Source organism: Psammomys obesus, unplaced genomic scaffold, assembly GCF_907164565.1.
Source record: "Psammomys obesus unplaced genomic scaffold, mPsaObe1.curated_primary_1811, whole genome shotgun sequence".
Taxonomy (NCBI): domain Eukaryota; kingdom Metazoa; phylum Chordata; class Mammalia; order Rodentia; family Muridae; genus Psammomys; species Psammomys obesus.
In genome coordinates this window covers 22,253,773-22,278,502 of record NW_026596034.1, presented here as the reverse complement: position 1 = coordinate 22,278,502, position 24,730 = coordinate 22,253,773, and the positions used below count along the sequence as shown (strand labels likewise).

Sequence of the window (24,730 nt, the reverse complement as noted above, 5' to 3'; positions counted from 1 at the left end):
CCCACTGACCTTAGCTCCCGGAACCTACAACGACCGCAGAAACAATGTTCCTAGCTGTGAGAGATCAAGTAGTTCCTATGCAAAGTAGCCTTCCTACGCTGCTTGCTCCTGGCTAGCCCAGCAGTGGGGAAATTTCACAAGACTGAGAAAGCAAATATGCTCATAGAGCATTGGACTGCCTAAAGCTCTATTGTCTACTACATATCCAACCCAGGGCCTGGCTCATTCTGAACTGTAATGATAGCATAACGGAACCAAATCTACCACTTAAGTAGGAACTTTTCAGACCTTGAATAAGGTGAATTGGTAGGAGTCTGTTCCTTAGGAGTGAACAAGACCTTGATACTTTGTGAGGATATAAGGCCAAAGAAATACAAGTCCTACCACAAAATACTACTGTCATTGTTCCCGACTGCCCCCAGCAACCCCTTGTCCCACATGGCAACTTTAAGTTAGTAATAAAGAAACCATAGTTTACAAACACCTCTTTATTGCAGACATTTCAGGCACAGGTACATGAAAGCTGTATTGCAGATTTTTATACAGGGTGGATTAAGAGGCAGCTGGTACGGACCTCTCCCCCACCCCTTCTTCCCCCCCATACACAACAGCTTAGAGCTCAGTCCCACTGAAACCTCCTGTGTGCTGTCCAGGACTTTGATGGTGTAACCAGGCAACCTGTGGGGTATTGGGAAATCTTCATTCTCCCCTCATCGTGCAGGATAGAGGGGAAAAGAGAGGGAACTTTCAGGTGTGCCTGACAAATTCTAAAACCCAAATTTTGGGCTTGGTTCTAGCCTGCAGCTGCTATTCTGATACCAGCTTTATACTATCCAGAGGTATAGTATCTCAAGGATGAAAAGCTACACTTGTACGTGGCAAGACCTGTGCCCAAACTAAGGAATGGGGCAGAAACTGCCCTAATAGTTAAGACTTCCTGGGATTTGAAGAGAGTATGTGTTGTGTGGAAAGTAAGGAGACGGTGTGTGAATGCCCTGCAGAAGTGTGAGGAGGGAGAACTCCCACACATGACTCCTTCACACTGATTTCTTCTATAGTGTGGAACTTATACTCCAACCCAATGTGGCCTGGCTCGGATATCCCAAGCAGCTAGCACATCTTTTTTATTTTGCTTGGGAAATACAGGTACCCTGAATGTTATCCTGACTCTTTTGGGAAGAGAGCAGGCCTCTTCATCTGGGACTTCAATCTAAAGGGTCTACACATGGGAATCCTTATTTATCAAAGCCTTTGTGGTGTGTACAGGAGAATCATCTACCCTGCTACTAGACCCGAATCTACTCAGAGCAGAGGCCACAGGAGGTGTCAGATAGAACTGGTTGAAGAACCTTCAGTACAAGAGACCCTTCAGGCTAGACCTGCTTTCAGCTCTCCCTGCTTTCCAAAGACCAAGCAGGTTGGAGAGGACTCTGCCCTAGGAGGCTCGAGAGAAGCTTAGTTGGGACTGCCACTTCAGCCAGTTTGCTCCTTACAGCAGGTACTGTTAAGGTGAGGCAGAGATGGGGAGGGTGACATGAGAGACAGTGGGTCAGGACTGTTGATGCCCAGCCAACTACTTAACTAATTAAAACAATTTAAACTGTTAAGAAAATTTTTGTGGTTTTATTGTATCATGAGGCATTGAAACATCTGAACAAATCAATATCTGGGCGGTGAGGCAGCTGCTTTCTCCTTCACTTCTTTGGGTTACTAGAGCAACTTGTCAGTAGATTAAAAATACAAAATAAAACAAAAACAAAACCCGACAATCTTTTGCATTACTTAAGTCTTTCCAAGGCATGCGCTGGTACAACACAAACTTCTCCTGTCAGATGCAGCTAGCCTAGCATCCAAACATCATGCACAAAACCTGGTGACAGAAGCGCACTGCACCCACTCCCACCTCGGCCCTGCTCATGTGTGCATGGTATTTGGAGCATCTGGAGGAGTGAGATAGTATTGGGAAGAGGAGGGAGGAGGAAACAGCGTGAGTATCTGGCCAGGAGGAGGTCAGCCGAAGTTGTGCAGGGCAAGCCTGAACATGTCATTGGTGCAAACCCAGGCATCATTGATGTTCTTTAATAGAAACATCTGGTGGAAACCCATGATGGGATCTTCATCAGCCTGTATAAAGGAGAAAGAAAATATTTAGTATGGGGGCCAAGGAACCGGGAGGATGTTTAGTGGAAGAACAATACAGAGAATACAGACTTTGGGATCAGGCACTTAATATCTAAAAACCTGAATTCCAGTATACAATAGGTATTTGTGAATGTGAATTGCTACGTATGAAACTGCTGGTCATGTAGATGTCAATAAATGGCTACTCACATTGACATGTATGCTGAAAAGACAGCGTATCTTACCACTTAAGTAGACAATAGAGCAGAGTTGCCTATCTCTTAACAACATCTCTGGTTAGAAGTGATCAAAAAGTTTAACTAATCTTATAGCACTTTTAATTATTAGTATCTATTAGCACTATTAATTTATAGTATCAAAAAGCCATAAGTAATCTTAAGTGTTCAATAAAGCCACTTAGTCCAAGCAAGAGATATTACGGTTAAAATGTGCTTGAGTAAATGGTTTACGTCTCAAAACTGAGTTCACATTGGGCATGGTGGCACATGCCAGCTAGTGTGTATGACAAGTCTATTTAAAACAGACAAAACAATCAAACAAGCAAATAAGGCCCCCCAAAAACAATAAAACATACACAAAGTTCACAATAGGATCACAAATTTTTAAGGGGTGGAATAGGATGGAGGAATGACCAGCATAACAGAACAACAGAAAACGGGCCCAAAACCTCTAACCAGAATTCAGAAAATGAGGATGAGGTGCAAACAGGCACTGTCTCCAGCATCACTTCTTTTTCTAAGAATTAATGTCAACAAGGAGGCAAATCAGTCATTTGAAGCTCCAGGTTGGACAGAAACACCAGGAGAAACTTGGTATGATACTGCTTTATTACCTCAGGCTAAAAAAGGGGTGATAAGCTCCCTGGAAATGCCCCTTCAGCCCTAATGGCCTATATGGTTGCAGGTTCCTCTTGAAAAGGCAAGAGGAACTGAGAGAAAAGGCTGGACTTGTAGGTAGTCCCTCTGGGTTCAATTCGGAGGACAATCTTTCCACCCCCTTATTGGACTCAGAAAGCACTCTTCAGCTGGCCTGGGGGAACCCATGTGGGCATGTACTGAGTCCACTATGACATATTCCAAGAGACCTGAGATCTGGCCAAGGAGTAAGGCAGTATGTCCTGCTTTGGGAAGAGAAACACTATCTGATAATAAGGATAACAAATTTGTTTTGTTTGTCTGTTTTTGGTTTTTCAAGATAGGGTTTCTCTGTGTAGCCTTGGCTGTTCTGGAACTAACAGAGATCTGACTGCCTCTGCCTCCCAGTGTGCTGGGGTAACAGGCTTGTGCCACCATTCCTGGCTAGGATGACTGGTCTTAAGAGGGATAAAGAAGACAGGCATAATGGCACACACCTTAAAAACAAAACAAAACAGGCCGATGAACTACTCAATGAGTGAAGGCACTTGCCCTATAAATCTGAGTTGGATCCCTGAAGCCCATGTAAAAATGAAAGGAGAGGGCTGGAGAGATGGCTCAGAGGTTAAGAGCACTGTCTGCTCTACCAGAGGTCCTGAGTTCAATTCCCAGCAATCACATGGTGGCTTACAACCATCTATAATGAGATCTGGTGCCCTCTTCTTTAATGCAGTCATACGTGCAAACAGAATGCTCATATGTATAAATAAGTAAATCTTAAAAAAAAAAAAAAAAAAAAAAAGAAAGAAGAGTTTTCCTCTGATCTCCACATTTGTGCTATGGCATATACAGCATACAGCTATCTTCATGTACACATAGTTTTTTTTTTTTTAAACTAAAAATAAATAAATAAATAACAAAAAAATAACTTCTAGACATTTGCTTTGCTTGACAGGTAAAGACAAAGCTTCGGCCGGTTGTTGTGATGCACTGCTTTCATCTCAGCACTGAGCAAACAGAGGCAGGAAGATCTCTTCGAACTGGAAGGCTTGGTGTATATAGCAAGACCCTATCTCAGAGTCTGAGAGGGGGGAAAGGGAAGGAGGAGAGGGGGAGGGAAAATAGAGGAAGACTGAGAGGGAGAGCGAAAGCTCGAGAGGGAGGGCTCAAAAGCATCAGCTAGGGTGGCAGCACTGAAGGCTGTAGGAGGATTGTCTCTTAGTGTGTAGCTAGCAGGTCTATCTGTAGCTCGGGGAGACAATGGAGCCCAAGAGTTTGGCAATACAGCTTGACCCTGTTCCTGGTCATCTTGCCCCTTTTCCATAATGGCTCTAGACCAGCAACCCTCACTAGGGACTTTCTGCACCTACAGCCACTGACCACAAGCACTGGAAATATAACTAGTACAACTAAGGAGGAATATTTTAATTAGCACAATTTAAAATTGTGTGGAGCCAGTCTGCTCTGTACAGCAAGTTCTATGCGAGCCAGGGTTACATAGTGACACCTGGCCCCCAAAATAGTAAGTAAGCAAGTAAGGAGAAATAGATGGCTCAGTGGTTAAGAGCACTGTATGCTCTTTCAAAGGACCTGGGTTCCCAGCACCCACAACTGTCTTTAACACCAGTTCCAAAGAATCTGACACCTTCACACTAATGCACATAAAAAAAAAAAAAAAAAAAAAAAAAAAAACCCCAAATTTTTTTAAAAAAAAATGTTTTAAAAGTTAAAAAAAAAAAAAAAAAGCAAGAGTGTAGCTCAGTCTGAGTTTCTTCTTAGCATACCCAGCACCAAGGAAAGACAGGAGGGGAAGGCAAGAAAAGGTCAATTTCAAGTGGCTCATGGCTGTTATATTGAAGAATTCAGGTCTAGGCAGCCACTTGAGTTTTGTCTTGACAGTCACTTTTTATGTCCCTCAATTAAGTAGGTTACACCCATAGGGAAGCACAGGAGCTCTGCTTTGCCAGCCTACGCCTGGGATACAGTGGCACTACTACCTTGAGCTGGCCTACAACCATGCTGATAATACAGCTATCTGGTGTAGGCTGATGGTCCTGCGCCGTGATACTATGCTGAATTTTCTGGAACGGAAGGCTCTGCAAGAGAAAGAATGGGGGTAAGCTGAGGTTAGAGGCACCTGACAGAAGCTGCCTGTAGCCCAGGTCTAAACCTTACTTACAGATAACTTCTCCACAATGGCAGCTTTCCCCTGGAACTGCTGTCCTTCCCACGTAAGGCATGACGCATCAATCTAAAAAGTGCACAGAAATGTAATCAGGGCCTCAGCACTCTAAGACCCTAGAAAAATCCTGAAAAATATCTTGCTTTGGGAAATGAGTACACACCTGTCTACTTGTCTGGAAACAAGATAAAAATTTGACTGACTCACAAATTTATACTAGCAGTAATTTCTAAATTAGAAAACCTTTATTTCTGCCTGGCAGTGGTAACACACACCTTTGGTCCCAGTGCTCAGGATTAAAGGCAGAGGCAGTTGATCTCTGAGTTCCTGGACAGCTAGGACCACACAGAGAAACCTTGTCTGATGAAAACAAACAACAAAACCGAGACTAACCCAAACAACATACTAAAAAAAAAAAAAAAGAAAAAAAAAATTCAACCAAGACTAAAAGAAAAAAATTTTTCTTTTAACTTTATTTTTGAGGCGTAGTGTCTCCTTGCAGCTCAGGCTGGGCCTGAACTCAAAAGACCTGCCTGCCTTAGCCTTCCAGTACTGGGATTAAAGGCTTATGCTACAATGCCCAGCAAACTTTCAAGATTATACCTTTTCATGGACATGAAAAGATTATTAAAAGGCACTTATTAAAACTCTCTCTCTTTCTCTCTCTCCCTTCCACTTTGTGAAATGGAGTCTCACTATGTAGCCCAGGCTGACTTATAACTCAGGGATCCTTCTGCCACTGACCCCCAAGTGCCATGCTCAGCCAAATGACAGAGGTTGTGGCAGGATGACAGAGTGTTTGAAGCTAGCCTAAGCTACATAGTGAGGTCTTACGCTGGGGGGTGGGGGTGTTGACATGACAGTAGGGAGATGACTTTGTTCTCACTGCTAGGATGCCTTTCTTTTTTCCAAATGTCTAAATGAATCTTGACATTTTGGAAGCGATACTGACAACTTCTGACAGCCCAAACAGGATCTAAGGCTTCTCCTGTCATTCTTATCCTGGGTAGATCATGTAGATCCTGGTTAGCTTAGCCTGACTAAATACCCTTATGTGACTGAATCTTAGGCAGAGGCAAGAATGAATAATTGACTGTCATTGAAACATCAAGCAAGGCCAGCCTAGAAGACTCCTTGGGTTTATTTGATCTCCATGAGCCCTCAGGTGTTCTGGCCTCAGAAGAAGCTACACATGGGATCTCCAAAAGCCAGTTTTGCACTGAAAATGCTCATGGTTGCTGCCTCCAGAGGATAATGAGTCCTAGTCTCTGCTTGCTGCTACTTCACTTGAAAGAGAGATATTCTCCTAGGACTATCTGCCCTAATAAGATACTAGCCACATGGAACGGCAAAGCCCAAACTTCTTGTCCATGATACCACAGTACCTACTCTTGACATTCAAATTCTAGCTCTCAAGTTGGAGACTTACATAAATTGCACCTAGCTGGGTTCTGTCGTTATCAAATAACTGGTAGTAATGTTGAATAAAGCTGGATCCAATCTGCTCCCAAATTGGCTTGTCTCCCATCCTGGAGAGTCACCCACCTCACTGAGACCTGTAAGACCAGCAAGACAAAGAGAGGAGTGTTAGTTAGTACCACAGAAGTAAGAAGTAGACAGCTACTGACCTTTGTCTTTTCCTAGCCTCCTCATGCAGGAAGATCCTCTGTTGATACCTGTTCTCAGAGTGTGTGGCAATCCTGAGGATCTCATAAGAAACCTTACCCAACCCTAATCAGTGAACCATATTTAGCCCCTCTTATAAGGAGCTCCAGGTTGAGATAGAGGGACCAGTTATACTAGGTGGGTGCTGAGGATATAACGGGGCAAAGGGAAACCAGAACAGGCCCTATACTGTCCAATAATGAGAAAAGAAGGAACAAAGCACTGGCCTCAGTTCCACATTTCTCCTTTAATCTTTTCAATAACCTCCAAGGCCAGAGTTAACTGCCATTCTTCCCATAGTTCAGACCAGAAATTACTGACATTTCTATGCAGAATGTTTCTCTTTTTTCACGCTTCCAATCAGTGTCCCAGTGATGCTCTGGAGGGACACGTGGCTTCTAAAGATCCCATTCCTGAACACAGCAAGTCCCAAGGAGGCACCTAAGACCTCTGAGGCCAGATTAATTCTTGACCTGGCCTTTTCTCCTGTCCTTTCTTCAGTGATAACGATATTCTCTACCCACCTCAGAGCTGTGACAGAAGAATGAGAAAGGGAAATACAAAGAGGCTGTGAGGAGATGGAGGCTGTGAATGGAAAATTTAGCACATCACCTCATGTCACCACTGTCCTGTTCCTCAAGGGGAATCCTTATCCAGCTAGAGGCCCAGATCCCAAGGACATTGATGAAAAAGCTACTTTGGCTTTGTCAAAGCTCTCCAAGGGAGGGCCTGCACTTCCTGTGGGCCCTAGAGACCCATGTGTTGTTCTGCATGGGTCTGCCTGCAGAGGCGCACATCCTCTGTCTTTATGATAGGGTCGAGACAAAGCAGTAAGAAGGTGATTTCACCCCAGGGAAAACCATTAGCCATTAGCCGTGGTGGGAGCTAACACACAGCGCTGCTTCTAGGGCGTCCACGTCGCCCTCTACAAAAGCAAAGATGGCAAACCAGGTTGCTGGTTACTCAGCTTAGCTTACTACAGTCTCTATGACCTCATCCAAGGCCAGAGGGGCCGGCAGGAAGGGACAGAGTAAAGGAATAGGGATATATCCAATCATCCAGCCCATGACTACCCTCTAGCCAATGAAAGGCCAGGAAATGAAGCCAGATTTATTTTAAGTTCCCTAGGAGGTAGTTGTACTAAAGATAGAAACTCTATGCTTGGATGACTAAGAAATGTCCAGGAAAGTCTAAAACAAGCAGAGGAGAAAGCTTGGATCTAGCTACGCCTGTCCACACGAAAACAAGGTGTGTCTCAGTTCACATTTGTGGCAAGAAACAAATCAACAAACGGAAGAAGAATAGGACCTACCACTAATTTCACATGCAATTTTGGTCACATTTCCAAATTTCCAAGAAAGGTCCACATTTCTTTCCAAGAAAAGTTGCACCTCTGCACTTTCTACCATAGTATCCATGCAACATTTCCTAACCCCACAGAAGCCAAGATACTTTTCTCAGTTCCCAAGAGCTCTCAGGAAAAGCTACAGGAATAACGAGGGTCATTCTTCCTTCTGCTATCAGCCCACACAAAGGTTGGGCAGTTCTCATGGGAGGTCCTAGAAAAGAACATGCTGCTGGGCAGTAGTGGCACAGGCCTTTAATCCCAGCACTCGGGAGGCAGTGGATCTCTGTGAGTTCGAGGCCAGTCTGGTTTACAGGGTGAGTTCCAGGACGGCCAAAGCTACACACAGAGAAAAACAGTCTTGAAAAACCAAAAAAGAGGGCTGGAGAGATGGCTTAGAGGTTAAGAGCGCTGGCTGCTCTTCCAGAGGTCCTGAGTTCAATTCCCAGTAAACCACATGGTGGCTCTTACCCATCTACAATGAGATCTGATGCCCCCTTCTGGCATGCAGGTGTACATGCAGGCAGAACATTGTATACATAATAAACAAGTATTTAAAAAAACAAAAACCAAAACCAAAAAAGAAAAAAAGAAAGAGCCAAGCATAAGAAACCATACTAAGTACATTGAAAGCACCAAAACAGACGAGGGCAGGAAACTGGGATGTCAGAGAAGAAAGGGAAAGCAAGGCAGGACAGCAATCTAGAAACAAGACAAGCACTGGCATGTGGTAAGACCGTGGGACGGTGTATGAAGTAGGAGGGTGTTTTCTTTTTCAGTATTATCGTCCTGTCCATCCTACTGACCCTACCTGAGTAGACCTGTGTAGCCCTGGCTGGCCTAGAACTTGCTATGTAGACAGACCACACTGGCCTGTTTGCCATCTGACTCTGCCTTCTGAGTTCTATTAAAGGCATGTACTAATGTCCAGATAGGTAGGGGTTTGTTTTCTTTTTGCATGTATTGAGTGAGACCAAGTCTTACTAAGTAGCCTGTTTGGCCTGGAGCTTGCTATGTAGATCCACTTGTCTCTGCCTCCAGAGGCCTGTTCCACCACACCCAGCAGTAGTATTGTTTTTAATGGTAAGCTAAATCTCTAATAGGAAAATATCTGGCCAACCTAGTAGCAGAAAGACAAAAGAAAACCCTGATCCAGCTGGGCCAAGGTCTGGGGAACAGAGCAACTTAGGGCATTTCAGAGAGCATGAAAAATCTTCAAAACTGGATAAAGCCTGGGCTGGTGCTACAAGCCTATAACGCAGGCTACTTGAAAAGCTAACTTAAGAACCCTCATCCAAGGGCTGCCCAGGCTACAGAGTGAGTTCAAGGCCAAGCTAGGTAACTTCGTGATATCTGGTCTCAAAATAAAAAATAAACCAGGGCCAGGGTGAAGAGTGCTTGCCTAATATGCGCAAAGACCAGCTGTAGCGCACATATCTGTAATCCCAGTACTTAGGAGGTAGAGGCAGGAGGATCAAAAGTTCAAGATGTCTTGAACTTGGCTACAAAAGGAGTTAGCTTGGGTTAGAGACCCTGTTTGAAAAAACAAAAAACAAAAAAGACAAACAAAAACACCCAAACTAACCAAACCAAATCAAAAACAAAAAGCAAACCCAAAGACTACATGAAGACCTTTGCTTTAAAATGACCAACAGCAGCTCCAAGAGACAACAGCAACCTTACTCCAACTCTGCTCAACCTTCATGCATTTATTTCCATGTACCCAAACATATGACATGTGGTAAGGGTCCATTGTCATCTTGCTTTACAAATAAGTAAACTCGGGGCAGGTTAACAATGCAGAAGAGCCTGCCTAAAAGTTATTCAGATATCAAAGCTGACATGGTCTTGTATAACTGAACCCTAAATTACAAAGTTGGTCATATGCTTCCTTTAACTCTGTTGCCTTTGGGTTAGAGCCAAGCCCTAAACTGGGCATGATATTACATTCCTTCAATCCCAGCACTCAGGATGTTAAAAGGGAGGATAAGTTACAAGCAGGCCAGGGATACAAAGCAAGACCCCTCTTAAAACAAAGGATATGTCCATGCCTGTAATTTTAGCACTTGGTCGGCCACAGTAAGACTGTTGTGAGTCTCAGGCCACTAGACTGTTACAGAAAAACTCATTTCTCAAAATAGTAAGATCAGGCCATGGTGGTGCAGACCTTTAATCCCAACACTTGGAAGCAGAGGCAGGAGGATCTCTGTTGAGTTCAAGGTCAGTCTGGTCTACATAGTGGAATTCAGGACAGCCAGAGTTATATAGTGAGACCCTGTCACTCACAAACACACAAACAAACAAACAAAAAGAAAGGGCCTGCAGAGATTACTCAGCTGTCAATAGTGCTTCCTGTTCTTCCAGAGGATGGACTCTAGTTCACAGCAGCAACAACATTGGGCAGCTAACAACGGCTTGCAACCCTAGCTCCAAAAGATCTGATACCCTCACAGACATCTGATGACTCACAGACAAACAAAAATGAAACAAAACCAAACAACACCAACTGTTAGGTGTGACAAATACTCATAATCCCATTTTTTGGGATGCTGAGGTGGAAAGATTGTTGGGAGACCAAGGGCAGGCTGGGGTCAACACAGTGAGTTCAAGACTAGCCTAGGCTACAGAGAGAGAGTCTATCTTAAAAAAAAAGGGGGGGGGGGAGGGGGTAAGATGGGCCTGGAGATGGCTCAATGGCTAAAAAGCCTCCGCTGCTCTTTCAGAGAAGCTGGGTCCAATTCCCAGCACCTACATAACCTCCAAGGGCAGAGGTTTACATGTGGTGCATAGACACACAACCAGACAACACCCATACAATTAAAATACATTTAGAAAATAGAACAAGAAGCAGTACACACTTCTAATCCCAGCTCTTGGGAGGCAGAGGTTCCCAAGAGTTTGAGAGTAGCCTGGTCTACATAATAAATTCTAGGCCACCCAGAGTTACATTAGACCCTGTCTCAAAAGCAAAATCAAAACAAAAAAAGAGCAAAACAAGTCAGTCAGTTATGGCGCACAGTTTTAATCCCAGCACCAAGATGGCAGAAGCAGGTGGATCTCTTTGAGTTTGAGGCCAGCCTTGTCTACAAAGTCAGTTCAGAACAGCCAAGACGACAAAGAGAAACCCTGCCTCGAAAAAAACAAAACAAAACAAAACAACAAAAAATCAAACCCTCGGGCTGGAGAGATGGCTCAGAGGTTAAGAGCACTGGCTGCTCTTCCAAAGGTCCTGAGTTCAGTTCCCAGCAACCACATGGTGGCTCACAGCCATCTAAAATGAGATCTGGTGCCCTCTTCTGGCCTGGAGGTGTACATGTAGGCAGGACATTGTATACATAATAAATAAATAAATAAAAAAAAAAAAATCAAACCCTCTAAGCTCTGCTGGTGGCAATCTATACCCATCCCCATCTTGCCATCTCTAGATCAAGCCACACCACCCACCCCAGCCCCCACACCAGGCCCAGAGCTTACTCACCAGGATTTTTGCAAAGGTGAGTCCCTGGCAAGGAGACAATCACTTGCTTGGTCAATTCTTATTCTTTCTCCAAGTCCCTGGTCAGACCTTATTTGTCAACTCATTAGCAGACACCAATGTTGGCCCGCCCCAGGTACAAACCCATCAACCTTCTGTGTAGACCTGGCTGTCCTGGAACTCAATTTGTAGACCAGGCTGTCCTTGAACTCAGAGATCCACCTGCCTCCCAAATGCTGGGACTAACTGTGTGCCCACCACACCTGGCTACTGTATCAATTTTTTATAGTCTTTTTTTTTTCAAGATTTATTTTACTTATTACATATACAGTGTTCTGCCTGCACTAGATCTCATTATAGATGGTTGTGAGCCACCATGTGGTTGCTGGGAATTGAACTCAGGACCTCTGGAAGAGCAGCCAGTGCTCTTAACCTCTGAGCCATCCCTCCAGCCCCCTGTATCAATTTTCATACACATAATCCTTACACACCCTTCCCCAATGCACAGCAAATTACAGATTTAAGTTTACTCAAAATCTAAAAGAAAACAAAAAACAAAACACACACACAAAAAAAACAACCACTCCTACAAAGTTTTCAACTCATAGTTTAAAGACAGCATTCCTGAATCCAAAAAGAAACAGACACAGAGGCCCTCTCCCATCCACAGGTACTACTCTCCTGGAGGAGGTGTCCAGGAGAGGGCTGAATGTTTTCTCAGAATAGCCAGACTACCCTGATTTTGTTCTTAAGACATTTACTGTGAAAGTAAAAGCCTGAAAACAAAAGACTCATAGATTCAGTCTCACATCAGATTGGGAACTAGCCTTCATCCTGTGGCTACTACAGCTCTTCTGCCATGTCCTGCTTCACCTAGTAGCTCACAGACTGACTAGAGCCAGGCTCCTCAAGGAGCTATTGCCCCTTGAGATCAGCCTTTTTGGACCCTTAGGCATTTGGGGGTGCAAAGAGCCTCTGAAAAAACTTTAATCTTTCTCTTTAAATGTCAAGTGTCTCCAAATACAAAATCTGTAACAGCAGTGATCTGTACATCATGGTAGCTCTAGTCTCAAAAACAAACACAGATCAAGCAGAGAGATGTGCAAAGCACCTTATGTGCAATATGAGATAACAAGACTCGGTGAGTCCCATCAGCTCAGCACTGGTAGGCAGTAGAATTCGAGTACCCAGATTCAGTGGGCTCTAGAGTCAGGACTCCAGGGACAACCCGAGTCCTTGTAGAGATTAAAATGAATAGACCTCATCCTCAAACAGTAGCCTCTGGGCATGAAGCCCTACACCTCTGAGCCTCAATCTCGGAGGAACAAAGCGGGCCCTCACAGAGATTCTTACACCAAGGGCTGAAGGACTAATCTCAGCATTCAGGTTGAGAAAGGAAGATTAAGTTCTAGGCCAGGCTGTGTGAAAGTGATGCCTTGTGCCTAAACAAAACAAATAAAACAGTATCAGGGGACTGCAAAGATCACTCAACAGTTAAGATTACTTAGCAGAAGACCCGGGTTCAGCTCCCAGCCTCCAAAACCCTCTTCTGGCCTCTGTGGACACCAGGCATGTACACAGAACATGTACATATATGCAATTAAAACACACACACACACAAAGGGTCAGAGGCTTGACAAGATGGTTCAGTAGATAAAAGTATTTACTACCAAAACCTGCTGACTTCAATCCCTGGGACAGATATAGGATAAGTAGAGAGCAGATAGCCTACAAGTTGTTCTCTGACTTTTACATGCATTATGGTATCACCCTACACCCCCCCCCCAAAAAAAATGTAAAAAAGAGGGTTGGAGATGTAGTTCAGTTGTAGAGCACTTAGTTTGTGTGAAGCCCTGGGTTTGATCTTAAAGTAATACACACACATCCTTCAAAATCACAAACCAGTTACTACTGTCTCAACAAAGGAGAGTTGGTTGGATGAATGTTGGCCAAGCTGGACCTAGGGCCGACATGGGGCACAAGATAGAGAAGGTAGAAACCAACCAACCAACAACAAAAACACTTATTCCAGGCAGCTAACCAGAGATGATCTCATATCTGAAGACCCACACTAAGTCCAATGGAGAATGCTAAACATGCTGAGCTTGCAGTAGCGCTTTAAAAACCAAGGAGGAAAGGATGGGGTAGGCAGCAACCCAAGACAGGAAGGCCCGGCAGGGACCTTGTCCCTGCCTGTCCTGTCTGGGTGTGGTTGTATACACCTGTAATCCTACCACTTGGAAATTGAAGGCAAGAGGATCAGGTCAGGAGTTTAAGGTTATATTTGACTATACAGGACCAGTCTGAGCTACATGAAATAAAGTAAAACAACAAAACCTGCCTGGTTAAGAGCACTACTCGGGCTGGAGAGATGGCTCAGAGGTTAAAAGCACTGCTGCTCTTCCAGACATCCTGAGTTCAATTCCCAGCAACCACATGGTGGCTCACAACCATCTACAGTGAAATCTGGTGCCCTGTTCTGGCCTGCTGGCTCTCATGCAGGCAGAATGCTCTATATATAATTAAATATAAAAAAAAAAAAAAAGCATTGCTGCTGCAAAGGACCCCAGTTCAATTCCCAGCACCTGCATAGTCTCACCACCTCATACCCTCAAAATACACCTCAAAATACCCATACATATAACATAATAAAAATAAATCTAAGCCAATCCTAAAGAGACCTGATAAGCTAGGACCAGATGGAAGGGGAGGACCTCCCCCATCAGTGGACTTAGAGAGAGGCAGGGAGATGTAGGGAGGGTGGGATTGGGGGCTACAGCTGGGATAAAAAGTAAATAAACTGTAATTAATACAAAAATAATGAAGACTTAGTTAAAAAATAATGCTAAAAGAGTAAAAAAAAAAAAAAAAAAAAGAGTAAAAAAAAAAAAACAAAACAAAAAACCCCAAAAGTTTCATGATGATGTGCAATCTGGAATATGTAACTCAGGTTCTGTGGCCTTCCAATGATTTCCATGGTATCTGGAAGAAAACCTCATTACTACTTTATCTCCAAGGCCCTGAGTTACCTGGCCCTCTTGCCTGTCTGATTTTGCCACCTACTCTCTTCCCTTCTTAGCAACCACACTGGGCATGTTGCTAGTTTTAGGACAGTCTGGTCCATTTCCATCTACGAATGCTATAGTCATTGCTTCTTTGATTTTGTTTAGTGGTGTGTGTGTGTGTGTCTGGAGGCCAAAGGAAAACCTACAGGAGTTGGTTCTCTCTTTCCAACACCTGGGTCCCAGGACTAAAGGCAGGTTGTCAGTCTTAGCAGTAACACTCTTTACCCACTAGGCAGCTACTATTCCACAAGACTTCCCATACTTTACCCCAGGGACAAAGGAACTTAAGCAAGGTTTGATTGGCAGTGACTCACCAGTTCAGTCACTCACTGCCTCTTATGCCTGGACCACTCTTGCCAACTAGATACCTGGTTCCTTTTTAGCTATCAATCAAATGCCACCTCTTCAACTGATACCCTAGTCTCTGACTACCCTAGTAGTATCCTTTCTTTATTCATTCACAATTTCATACCCATACAGTATACTTTTTAACCATATGCTTCCCCATGATCTTCTCTGATCCCTGTCCTTCTCCCACCAAATCCCTTCTTCCCAACTAGTCTTCCTCCTATATTTTGGTCTTTTTCTTTTTTCTTTTTTTTGTGGCCCACCGCATTCACAGCTGCTTGTATGAGCATTAGTAAGGGGTCATTTACTTGAGCAGTGACGATAACACTGTGTAATAACGACCCCCTCCTGGCAACTATCAACTGCCTGTAGCTCCTCAGAGAGGGATGGGGATCTTGTGAGCACCTCCCCACCGTGAAATGCCCAGTCTTTCGCAGGCAGCCATTGCAGCTGTGAGTTTATGAGTGCATCAGTCATGTCATGTCCAGAAATCCGGTTACTCATTTCATCTCCTGTATTGTTTTCTTAGCATCCATGCCCTGTCAAGAGCATCATATTTATATTATGTTCTGTCTCCTTGACCAGGGCACTCTTAATCACCCATTTCCATGGTTTGATGACTAAGTAGATGAATGTGTGGGAGCCTAACCTATGCTGGCTGTTCCCTGAAGCTGTCAGTTTTGGGCAACCCTGCTCAATTTAAGTGGCCCAGTGACCCATGTTCTCCTTCACCCACACCTTGTTCCTAAGTTGCCTGGAAATGATCCTTTGATCCATTCAGCTGAGTGACATGTGGCAAGTGGAGACTGGCCTTAACAACTTCTTTCAATCCCAAAGCCCTAGTCACCTTAGGGAGCAACTACGGTGAATGGTAGGCACACAACAGTCTCCTTACCTGGCCACTAGCCTGTCTCTCTTCTCCCTTCAGTAACTATGGGCAAATTAGGGCGCCATTAACCAAGGGGCTAAAGCAGAATCCCTTGGTAAGGCGTTATCAACAGCCTCCAACAGGTTGATTTACCACAGGGACAACCAAGAGCTTGTGTTCTCTAACTAGAAACCACCTGCAGGTGTGGTGGTGCCATACAGACCCTTCCAGAGGCAGCAGGCTTTCCTGTTTCTATGAAGCTGAGATTCACTGGAGTTGGTAGCACAGGCCTGGAGGCCAAGGACGGGGAATCAGAAATTTAAGGCTACAGAGTGAATCCAAGGCCAGCTTGGACATTGTGATAGTGAGACCCATCATAAAAGGGTAAGAGAGTCAGCCAGGTGTGGGACAAACCTCAACACTCAGAGGCAGACAGATGAGCTCAAGGCCAGCCTGTATTGAGTTCCAGGACAGAGACACATCTCAAAACATGAAACAAAAGTTTTAAAGGGCCAGGTTTGGCATTAATATATACAAAATGAAAGCCGGGCAGCAGCTTTCATTTAATCCCTTTAATCCCAGGGCTCGCAGGCAGAGGCAGGCATATCTCTGTGAGTTCCAGGACAGTCAGGGCTAAAACAGAAAAACCCTGTCTTGAAAACAAACAAATTACAAAATTAAAACTATAATTCAACTCATGTGGAAAATAACAGGAATAGCTCAGTGGTAGAGTGCTTGCCTACTTATCCATCAAGCCCTAGATTCAATCTCCAGTAGCACAAAATAGAAAAGGGCGGATGGGGTAGTACTGAGGTGGCTCAGGAGCTAAGGTAATTTTGCTGACAAACCCTGACAACCCGAGCTTAACCTTCAGGATCCACATTGTGGATTCCACAGATTCCCACAAGTTGCCCTCTGCCTTCCACTGTGTACTAGAGCACAGGGGCACATGCCTGTAAGCAGACTCATACACAAAATAAATGAATATGATAAGAGCTGGAGGGATAGCTTAGTGGTTAATAACACTTACTACTTTTGCAGAGGACCCAGGTTCAGTTTCCAACACCCAAATGGTGGTGCACAATCACTTGTAACTCCTCCAGAGCCTATGTGACTCCCTCATCTGGTCTTCATGGGCACTTGCACACATGTGGTAAATATATATACATTCAGGTATACACACACACACACACACACACACACACACACACACACACACTAAAATAAATGTCTTAAAATATTTAAAAATAATTTTTAAAAAAGAATAAAATATTTCAGAATTTCCTTATTAAGGACACTGAGGCAAACAGTACTCTTTGGGCCTGATATATCCCCTTTGAGAAGTATGTTCTTTATCCTTATGGTAGCCCAGTCTTCCAGCCACTGGCACATACTGAGTTGTCATATTAACAGACCACGACCGCCAGCAACGGCCCCCCAAAAAAGGGGGGGAGGGGAATAAAAGGCTATATGTCTGCTGGCATCGGGAACAGCCTTGGTCTCTAATCATTTTGTTTGTTTTTTTGAGACAGGGTTTCTCTGTGTAAACTTGGCTGTCCTGAAACTGACTTTGTAGACCAGGCTGGCTTCGAACTCACAGAAGTACACCCGTCACTGTCTCCCTGAGTATTGGAATTACAGGTGTGTGCCACCCCTCCCAGCTTAGTCTCTGAATTTTACTTCAATGCTAAGACTTTTCCAGCCTGAGCTGGACCTAAGGAAAGCATTCAGCCCAGGAGAACAAATCAGAGATGATAACGAAGATATTCAAGAATTTGTTAATTCAAGTCAGAGGATCACAGAATTACAAGGTTGGGAAGGGGTAGCCAATTCAAACTGAACTGTAAGCTTGCAAGCATCTGCAAAAGGTCCACTTGAAAAATTAACAAGCAGCTGGGTGGCGGTGACACATACCTTTATCAAGTACTTGGGAGGCAGAAGCATGCAGATCTGAGTTTGTGGCTAGCCTGGTCTACAGAGAGAGTACCAGAACAGCCAGGACTGTGGAGAAAACCTATCTTGGGGGGAAAAAAATTAAAAAACAAAAACAAAAAGTTGCACTTGAGGTGCAGTCCAAAGAAATTCTGTCTACCTTCCAATGTCCATGTTGAAAATGCTTTTCTATTTCCTTTGGCCTCAAAAGACTATCCTGCAGGCTCCAGTGAGAAGATCCTGAAATGCAGTCTACAACAAGCAGTTTTCTCATTTCTTATCTGTCTCCCCAAAAGCTGGGGACTGAAGTGAAGGCCTCAAGTCTGCCAAACAAGTGCTATCACTGAATCATATCCCAGTCCCAATATTATTTCTGACCTCCTTACTGGATCCTAACCCTTTGAAATATCCAGACAATGGCCATCTCTTGACTACATCTTCAAAACCCCTGTGACCAGGTCTGGTGACCTTCCTCTCTGGGGAGGCCTCCTTTAACCTCTCAGCCCAGAAAGCTGCCCTGGTTACCACTCAAGGGTTAAATGGTACTTATGATGTGATTCACTGGGTAGAATGTGGGCCAGAGCATACTACAAGTCCTAAGTTTGATTCCCTGAACCACCTAAAATAGGACACAGGAGACATAAAGGCCTGTAATGTAAACAGAGGCACCTAAAGGCCTGTAATGTAAACAGAGGCACCCAGAGGTGGAAGGGGGTAGCACGGGGCAGTATTTCAAGGGATAACTGAGTATCACTTGAATCAAGTTGATCATGAGGGAGCCTCATCTCAGTTGAGAGATGCTACACACCCATGTTCCAGGCAAGGGAAGAAAAGGCCAGACAATGTTGGTGACATACTCCAGTCTGAAAGTACCCCCAGACTGACTTTTGCCAGTCACTGGAGAGGCAGGTGGGCCCACTAGGTTTTTGCTCAACACCACTCTCTAATCCTTTAAATGGGCCCCTCTTCTGCACAGAATTAGATCCCTGCAGGGCTAAGCCCTGAGCACACAATGCCAACATTACTCCATCACCTTTAGCCCTCACACCTTTCTCTAACATCAGTGCTGGCACGACTTCTATTCCCCCACACCCACCCCCCGTGGCCTCATCCCAGAGTCAAACAAAGGACCAAAGAATGTTTGCAGAAAAAAAGCCCTGAACATTCAGACAAAAACAAAACAAACCCTGATCATGTCAAACAAAATGCTAATAACTTACTAAGGGATTCCTGCAGGCTGATTTTGAGACATGGTCTCATTATATACAGTCCAACCAGGCTGGCCTGGAGATCCAGCTGCCTCTGGGATCAGTCCTCGAATCAAAGGCGTGCACCAGCAATACTTGGCTTGAACTTGAACACTACCCTCTCACCTCACATCAAGTGCTAAGATTATTGATGTCTTTTGCATGGTGTGAGCACAGTTTTATTCCTAAAAACCAGAAGAATTGATCAGAAATCCTTCTTTTAGCTCTTTTCAAGTCAGAGTACCACTGAACCTAGAGACAGGCTGGCAGCCAGCAAGCGCCAGCAATCCTCCCGTCTGCTCTGACAAGGCTGGGGTTATAAGAGTGTATGGTCTGGCTTTAACGTGGGCATTGAGGACTCAAGCACGGGTTCTCACTCTTGGACAGCGAGCATGTCTTAGCATTCTCTGTATTCTTATTCTTAAGTACTGGTCCTCAACCTTCCTAATGCTGCAAAAGTCATAACTGTAATTTTGCTAATTCTAATGTACGCATCTGTGTTTTCTTTCTTTTTTTGGTTTTTCGGGACAGTGTTTCTTTGTGTAGCTTTGGCTGTCCTGGACTAGGCTGGTCTTGAACTTAGAGGTCCCCATGCCTCTGACTGAGTGCTGCCACCATGCCCAGCTAGTATCTATGTTTTCTGATGATCTTAGGTGACCCCTGTTAAAGGGTCATTCAACCCCAAGGGGGTTGAGCCCCACAGGCTGAGAGCTGGTTTCTGTTGCCATCAATGCTGTTTTTGTTATGTATCCTAGGTTGGTCTGAAATGCATGTGTGCACATTGAGTCTCAAAAGTGCTAGAACTAAGGCCATATGTCACATTTGAAATTTTTGATAAAAGGCACCTTCTGATTCTAAACTTCGGGAATTCTCCATTTCCTTTATCATTCATTAGCTCAACGCGCTAACTGCAGGGGCAGCCAAATAAAGCAAGACACGGTTCAGACAGAAGTGGGATCCTAGAAATAAGACCAACTGTAGTGGTGCACATCAATCCTAGAAGTTTGGGAGGCTGAGTTCAGGACCTAGGCTATATGGCAAGCTCAGAACTATTCTGAATTACACAGCAAAATAAAATTCGGGGCTATGGAGATAGCTCAGCAGTTAAAGATCCCTATTGTTCTGCCTAATGTCCTGAGTTTGATCCCTGGAATCCAGATGGTGATGAGAACTGACTTCTACAAGTTGTCCTCTAACTTTCACACCCAAGCTGTCGCACATGCATTGTCACCAACAAAATACATTTTTAAGTGAAAAAAACTATGATAAAAAAATTTAAAAAAAAAATACAAAAAAAAATTTTTTTTCTTTTTTTTTTACGTGAAAGAGTTTATTCAGGGGGAAGGAAAGCAGAAGAGATTTAGGGGCCTGATTGAGCCATGAGGGCAGAGACAGAGTAATTTTCTTTCTTAACTAAAACAAACAAGAAGGTATTCTGTCACTTGCTTGCGCAGCTATGCTCAATTGCTCCATTTCAGGTCCCACTTCCCACTACTTCCTACATGACAGAAGACAGCACAGAGAGATTCTGAAGAACTTTGGGGTTCTCCATTGCCTCTCAGATGTAAGTGGCCTGCCAAGTCCAGAAAGATCAAGGGCCTCTTGGGGTCAGGGTGCCAGCAATGGCTAATTCAAGACAGAAATTTCTGGGAACTTCTATGGAATAAGGAAAGACCCCCCCCCCCCCAAAAAAAAAGGAAAGACCCAAATTCCTTCTATTTTGGCTAACTGTAGAGAAGAACAGTTGTTTTTTTGTTTTGGTTTTTTGATACAGGGTCTTGCTATCTAACAGTCCCGGATGTCCTGAAATGTCCTATGCAGACCAGGCTAGCCTTGAACTCACAGAGATTTGCCTGCCTGCCTCCCAAATAACTAAATGAGTAAAGGTGTGTGTGTACCACCATGTCTGGCTCAACACTGTATCTTTTTTGATCCTCAAGGTGCTGGAGTATATATGGCCTAGCATTTATCAAGTCTTCAGTTTGATTCCAAGCACAATAAAAAGCAAAAGAAATATGGAAGTCCTATGTGCAAGCCACCCAGAAGCTTGGAATATGCAAGCTGAACTCAGACAAGCTGGAGAGGTTTTTTGTTTTTTTGTTCTTTGAGACAGGCTCTCATGTATCCCAGGCTGGCCTTGAATTTCCCATGCAGCTTAAGATATGATTTCTGATCCTTGTGCTCCTACCTCTATAGTACTCTGTAAACTAGGATTGCAAGCTTGAGCCATCACACCCAACTTATTTACTGCTATTGCTTAGACATGAATTCTTCCAACTGAGTTACATCCCTAGCTCCAAAACAGTCTGGAAATAACTGCTTTGGGTTCCAAGTGATCCTGTTTCTTTAACCTTCTATGTTCTGTGGACAGTCCTTCCCTCGATGCCCAGACATACAAACAAGTGTCTCCAGAGCCTACTGGATATGCCTTATGCCATGTGCTTACCAGTTAGAATATGCATTAGGAGAGCTGAGTCTATAGAGGGTAGGCCTTGGTGAGTACTAAGCAATCTTTGTTGCCTTTGACTAGGGAGACTGATTGGCAGAGAATTGGACTGGAGAAATTTTTCAAGTGAAAATCAGAAAAAAACAGTATCTGAGAAAATAGTCAGGGAGCAGAGGGCACTAAAGACAGTGGCCTTCTGCATTCTGGCCCTACGTCAGTCATCAAGCAGACCGGGCACTCTGCTTGAGTCCAGGTTTGCAAGACTCAAATGCCTCTTAGGCCTTCTAAGAACTGTGACACAGAAGCCATTAATGGGCTAGAGAATTTAACCCGACAAGAGATGCTTTTCTACACTAATCCCTTAATCATCAAACAGAAATGTCTTATCAAAGCCTGCCTAATAGTAACTGGTTAAACACCCACCTCTTCTCCAGGAACTCATTGTGATGATCTTTGGTGCCATTATTAAGGCATTTTCTCAAGGCCCACCCAGCTTCTCGACTGTTCACAGGCAGCTCCAACACAAGTGAAGAGAAAGCTGACTCTAGGAGGTTCTAATGTATTTCATGATCCTGCCGTGCCTGAGAAATCTAACAGAAACCTTGGAGGCTCGCTCACACAACTAATTTCACTTCTTTGGCGTCCTTCCTCCATTATAACGAAGCCGGGCAACCCACCCCAGAGGTGGAGCCTCGCCTTGGATAAAGAAAGGTGGGGGCTGGCCTTCCAGCAGCGAGCTGCCTCTCCGAAGACACCAGGTCCGGATAATCCAAAACTAGCCAGAGGTAAAGTCCCATGAGACATCCCCTCGGGCCCCAGGCTCCCTGCCTCTGTCCTCCACGCTGGACAATGCAGCACAGGCTCCACCGAGGTAGAGGTTAAGTTTCCTGCACTCCCAGCAGGTAATCAAGCAGAGAGGCTTTCACCTACATCCTAGAAGTCTATGGTTTGGAACGGGGCAATGGTCCCAAGCACCAACAGCGGCAGGCGGGCAACCCTTACCCATGCTGGCTCTGGAGCGAGCTGGGTGGCGTTGCCCATCCCCGGATCTTCGCCGGCTGGTGGTGGGACGTGGGTCTGGGATCTGCCCGCCAACCTGCCTGCAGAGGTTGCAGGATTCGAGCAAGCCAAACAAGGCCACACAGGGCGGGGCCCTGAGACCTATCCTGATCGTCCGGACCAGAAAAAAAGATCTGGTCACCAGCCAGGACACGGCGGCCCGGACAGGCGTCGGTCTGGCTCTCAGCATTCCCCCGGCCGCAGCGGCAGACAATCCGCGGGAGGCGGAGCCGCGCGCGACACATGGTGCGGGCCCCGCGCCTCTTTGGGCCGCCGAGGGGGTGTGAAGAGGGGAGGGGCCTCCCAGGGCCTCGAAGCAGAAGCTCCCGGCGGCCTAGAGCGCGGCTCCTGCGGCCCAGCCCCCGCCCCGGCGCGCTGGCCCCAACACTCACCCGTGGGGCTGGCACGATGGCGGCAGCGGCGGCGGCAACCCAGCGCGGTCTGCGACCGACTGTCCCTTCCCCCCTGCCTTCCCTCGTCCGTCCCACTGCACTCAGGGAAATGTAGTCCAAATAGGCCTCTTATGGGCTTTACCGAGCTCGAATGCCACTACAATTCCCAGAATGCCATGCGCGGAAGCGCAGCCACGGCTCGCAGCGCGGGAGGAGAGACTAAGTCAGAGAAGGAGGCAGTCCGAGCGAGCCCCTGAGAATTGTGGTCTAGCGGAAGCCTCTGGAACACGGAGTTGGCGCCAGGCAAGGATCAGGTCGCAGTTGCAGCCGGGTCCCAGCTGGCCTGGCCCCGCCTATGTTTGTGTGGCCGGTGGTGCCTGACCCCGCCTCCCTGGGAGCCTGATCTAGCTTGGAGCTAACCCTGCTTATACTAGCAGCCCCTCCCTGGGCCCCTAGGCTGTTTCTGCGTCCAAAGCCTACTTCCTTTAGGCAGTATGGCTACTACTTCTGCTCGCGGTGTGGCCTTAACCCGCGTGGCGAAAACCCACCCCGCTCTAGTCCTGTTTCGGAGGGAGCTACTTACCCCCCAAAGTTGGTTGCGAACTAATTTGGCTTTTGTTGAGTCAGAAAAAGGCTCTTTAGATGGGCCATAGTTGGGGAGGTTAGCCTTAGTTGTACAGAGACAGATTTTCAAAACAGAATCGTGATCTTTCTATTTTTTTTAAATTTCTAGGTTACTTGTTTTCTTGCAGTAGACAGGGCAACTACTTTTTGTTTTTTTTACATTTTATTTGTGTTGAGGGGCGAGCCATGACATGCGTGTGAGGGCCTGGAAATCAGATTCTCAGGCGTAGAGGCAAGTTACTTTACCCACTGAGCGAACTTGTTGTTTTTTGAGACTGTTTCTCTGAGTTTTAGCTGTCCTGGAACTCAGTCTGTAGACTAAACTGGCTCTGAACTCACAGAGATATGCCTGCCTCAGCTTCCCAAGTCTATCTTTAGTTTTTATTCAAAGAAAAATAACTGGCTCAACCTAACTTTACCAAGTGGCTGGACTGTAAATAATCCTCTTGCCACACCTTTACTTTGTTTCCTTGGTAACACAAATATTTGAAGGACGGCCTCTTTCTGTCTGTGCTGGGCAAATGGTTCTGCAGCCAACCCAAAGAACCACGGTGAATGAAAATGGCTATCTACCTGGTCAGAAAAATCTTCAGTTCTTCTGTTTTGCTATAAGGAGTTTTGAACTTTTAGCCTCACATCACTTCCTGGGGATGACTGGTAAAACTAGGCTAAGCTTCTAGATTAAATCCCGTCTGTCCAGATCACTTTGCTTGACCAGATGCTTCTATGACCCAGTCACTAAGAACTCCACTTTACTCTTGGTAACACACCTGGAGTCTCACCCCCCTCCCTCCAGGAAAACAAAACAGGAGGCAAGTTACAACATTCAGGGAGTGCTGCTAAGAGTTCAAAAGAACCAAGGAGCTAGCCTTTCAAAGAACAGGAGGACAGGGGAAGCCCACTCTAAGGAAAACGTATTGACATGTGAGAGTTTGGCAGTTAGCCTAGAAATGTACTGCTGTGCTTTCACCACCTGATTATAAGCCAAAGCTAACCCTAAAAGGCAGATTCAAACTGGTCACCTATACACACGTACTGCAGCTTTCTCAAGATTCATTTTCCAACCCAGAGCCAAAGGACCAGAAG

The 24,730-nt window shown here is 45.2% G+C and overlaps 1 protein-coding gene across 2 annotated transcripts; it reads right to left on the bottom strand.

Moving 5' to 3' along the window:
• Positions 1-470: 470 nt before the first annotated feature.
• Positions 471-23,100, bottom strand: Nutf2 (nuclear transport factor 2). Of its 2 annotated transcripts, none has more exons than XM_055621523.1 (5): positions 23,021-23,100; positions 6,608-6,734; positions 5,176-5,247; positions 4,994-5,092; positions 471-2,124 (listed from the first exon to the last, which is right to left on the bottom strand). In XM_055621523.1, exons 2-5 carry the CDS (start codon positions 6,704-6,706, stop codon positions 2,011-2,013), a joined length of 384 nt encoding a protein of 127 aa, XP_055477498.1. In that variant the 5' UTR covers positions 6,707-6,734; positions 23,021-23,100; the 3' UTR covers positions 471-2,010. The 2 variants fall into 2 exon arrangements, with proteins under 2 accessions (XP_055477498.1, XP_055477499.1); XM_055621524.1 differs by lacking the exon at positions 23,021-23,100 and adding an exon at positions 22,572-22,725.
• Positions 23,101-24,730: the final 1,630 nt, after the last annotated feature.

Coding starts and splice junctions, on each gene's coding strand:
- Nutf2 (XM_055621523.1), bottom strand. CDS start 6,706: ATGGGAGACAAGCCAATTTGGGAGCAGATTGGATCCAGCTTTATTCAA. Junction 5,093..5,175: donor CCATTGTGGAGAAGTTATCT/GTAAGTAAGGTT, acceptor TTTCTCTTGCAG/AGCCTTCCGTTCCAGAAAAT. Junction 2,125..4,993: donor TGGTTGTAGGCCAGCTCAAG/GTAGTAGTGCCA, acceptor TCCTTTATACAG/GCTGATGAAGATCCCATCAT.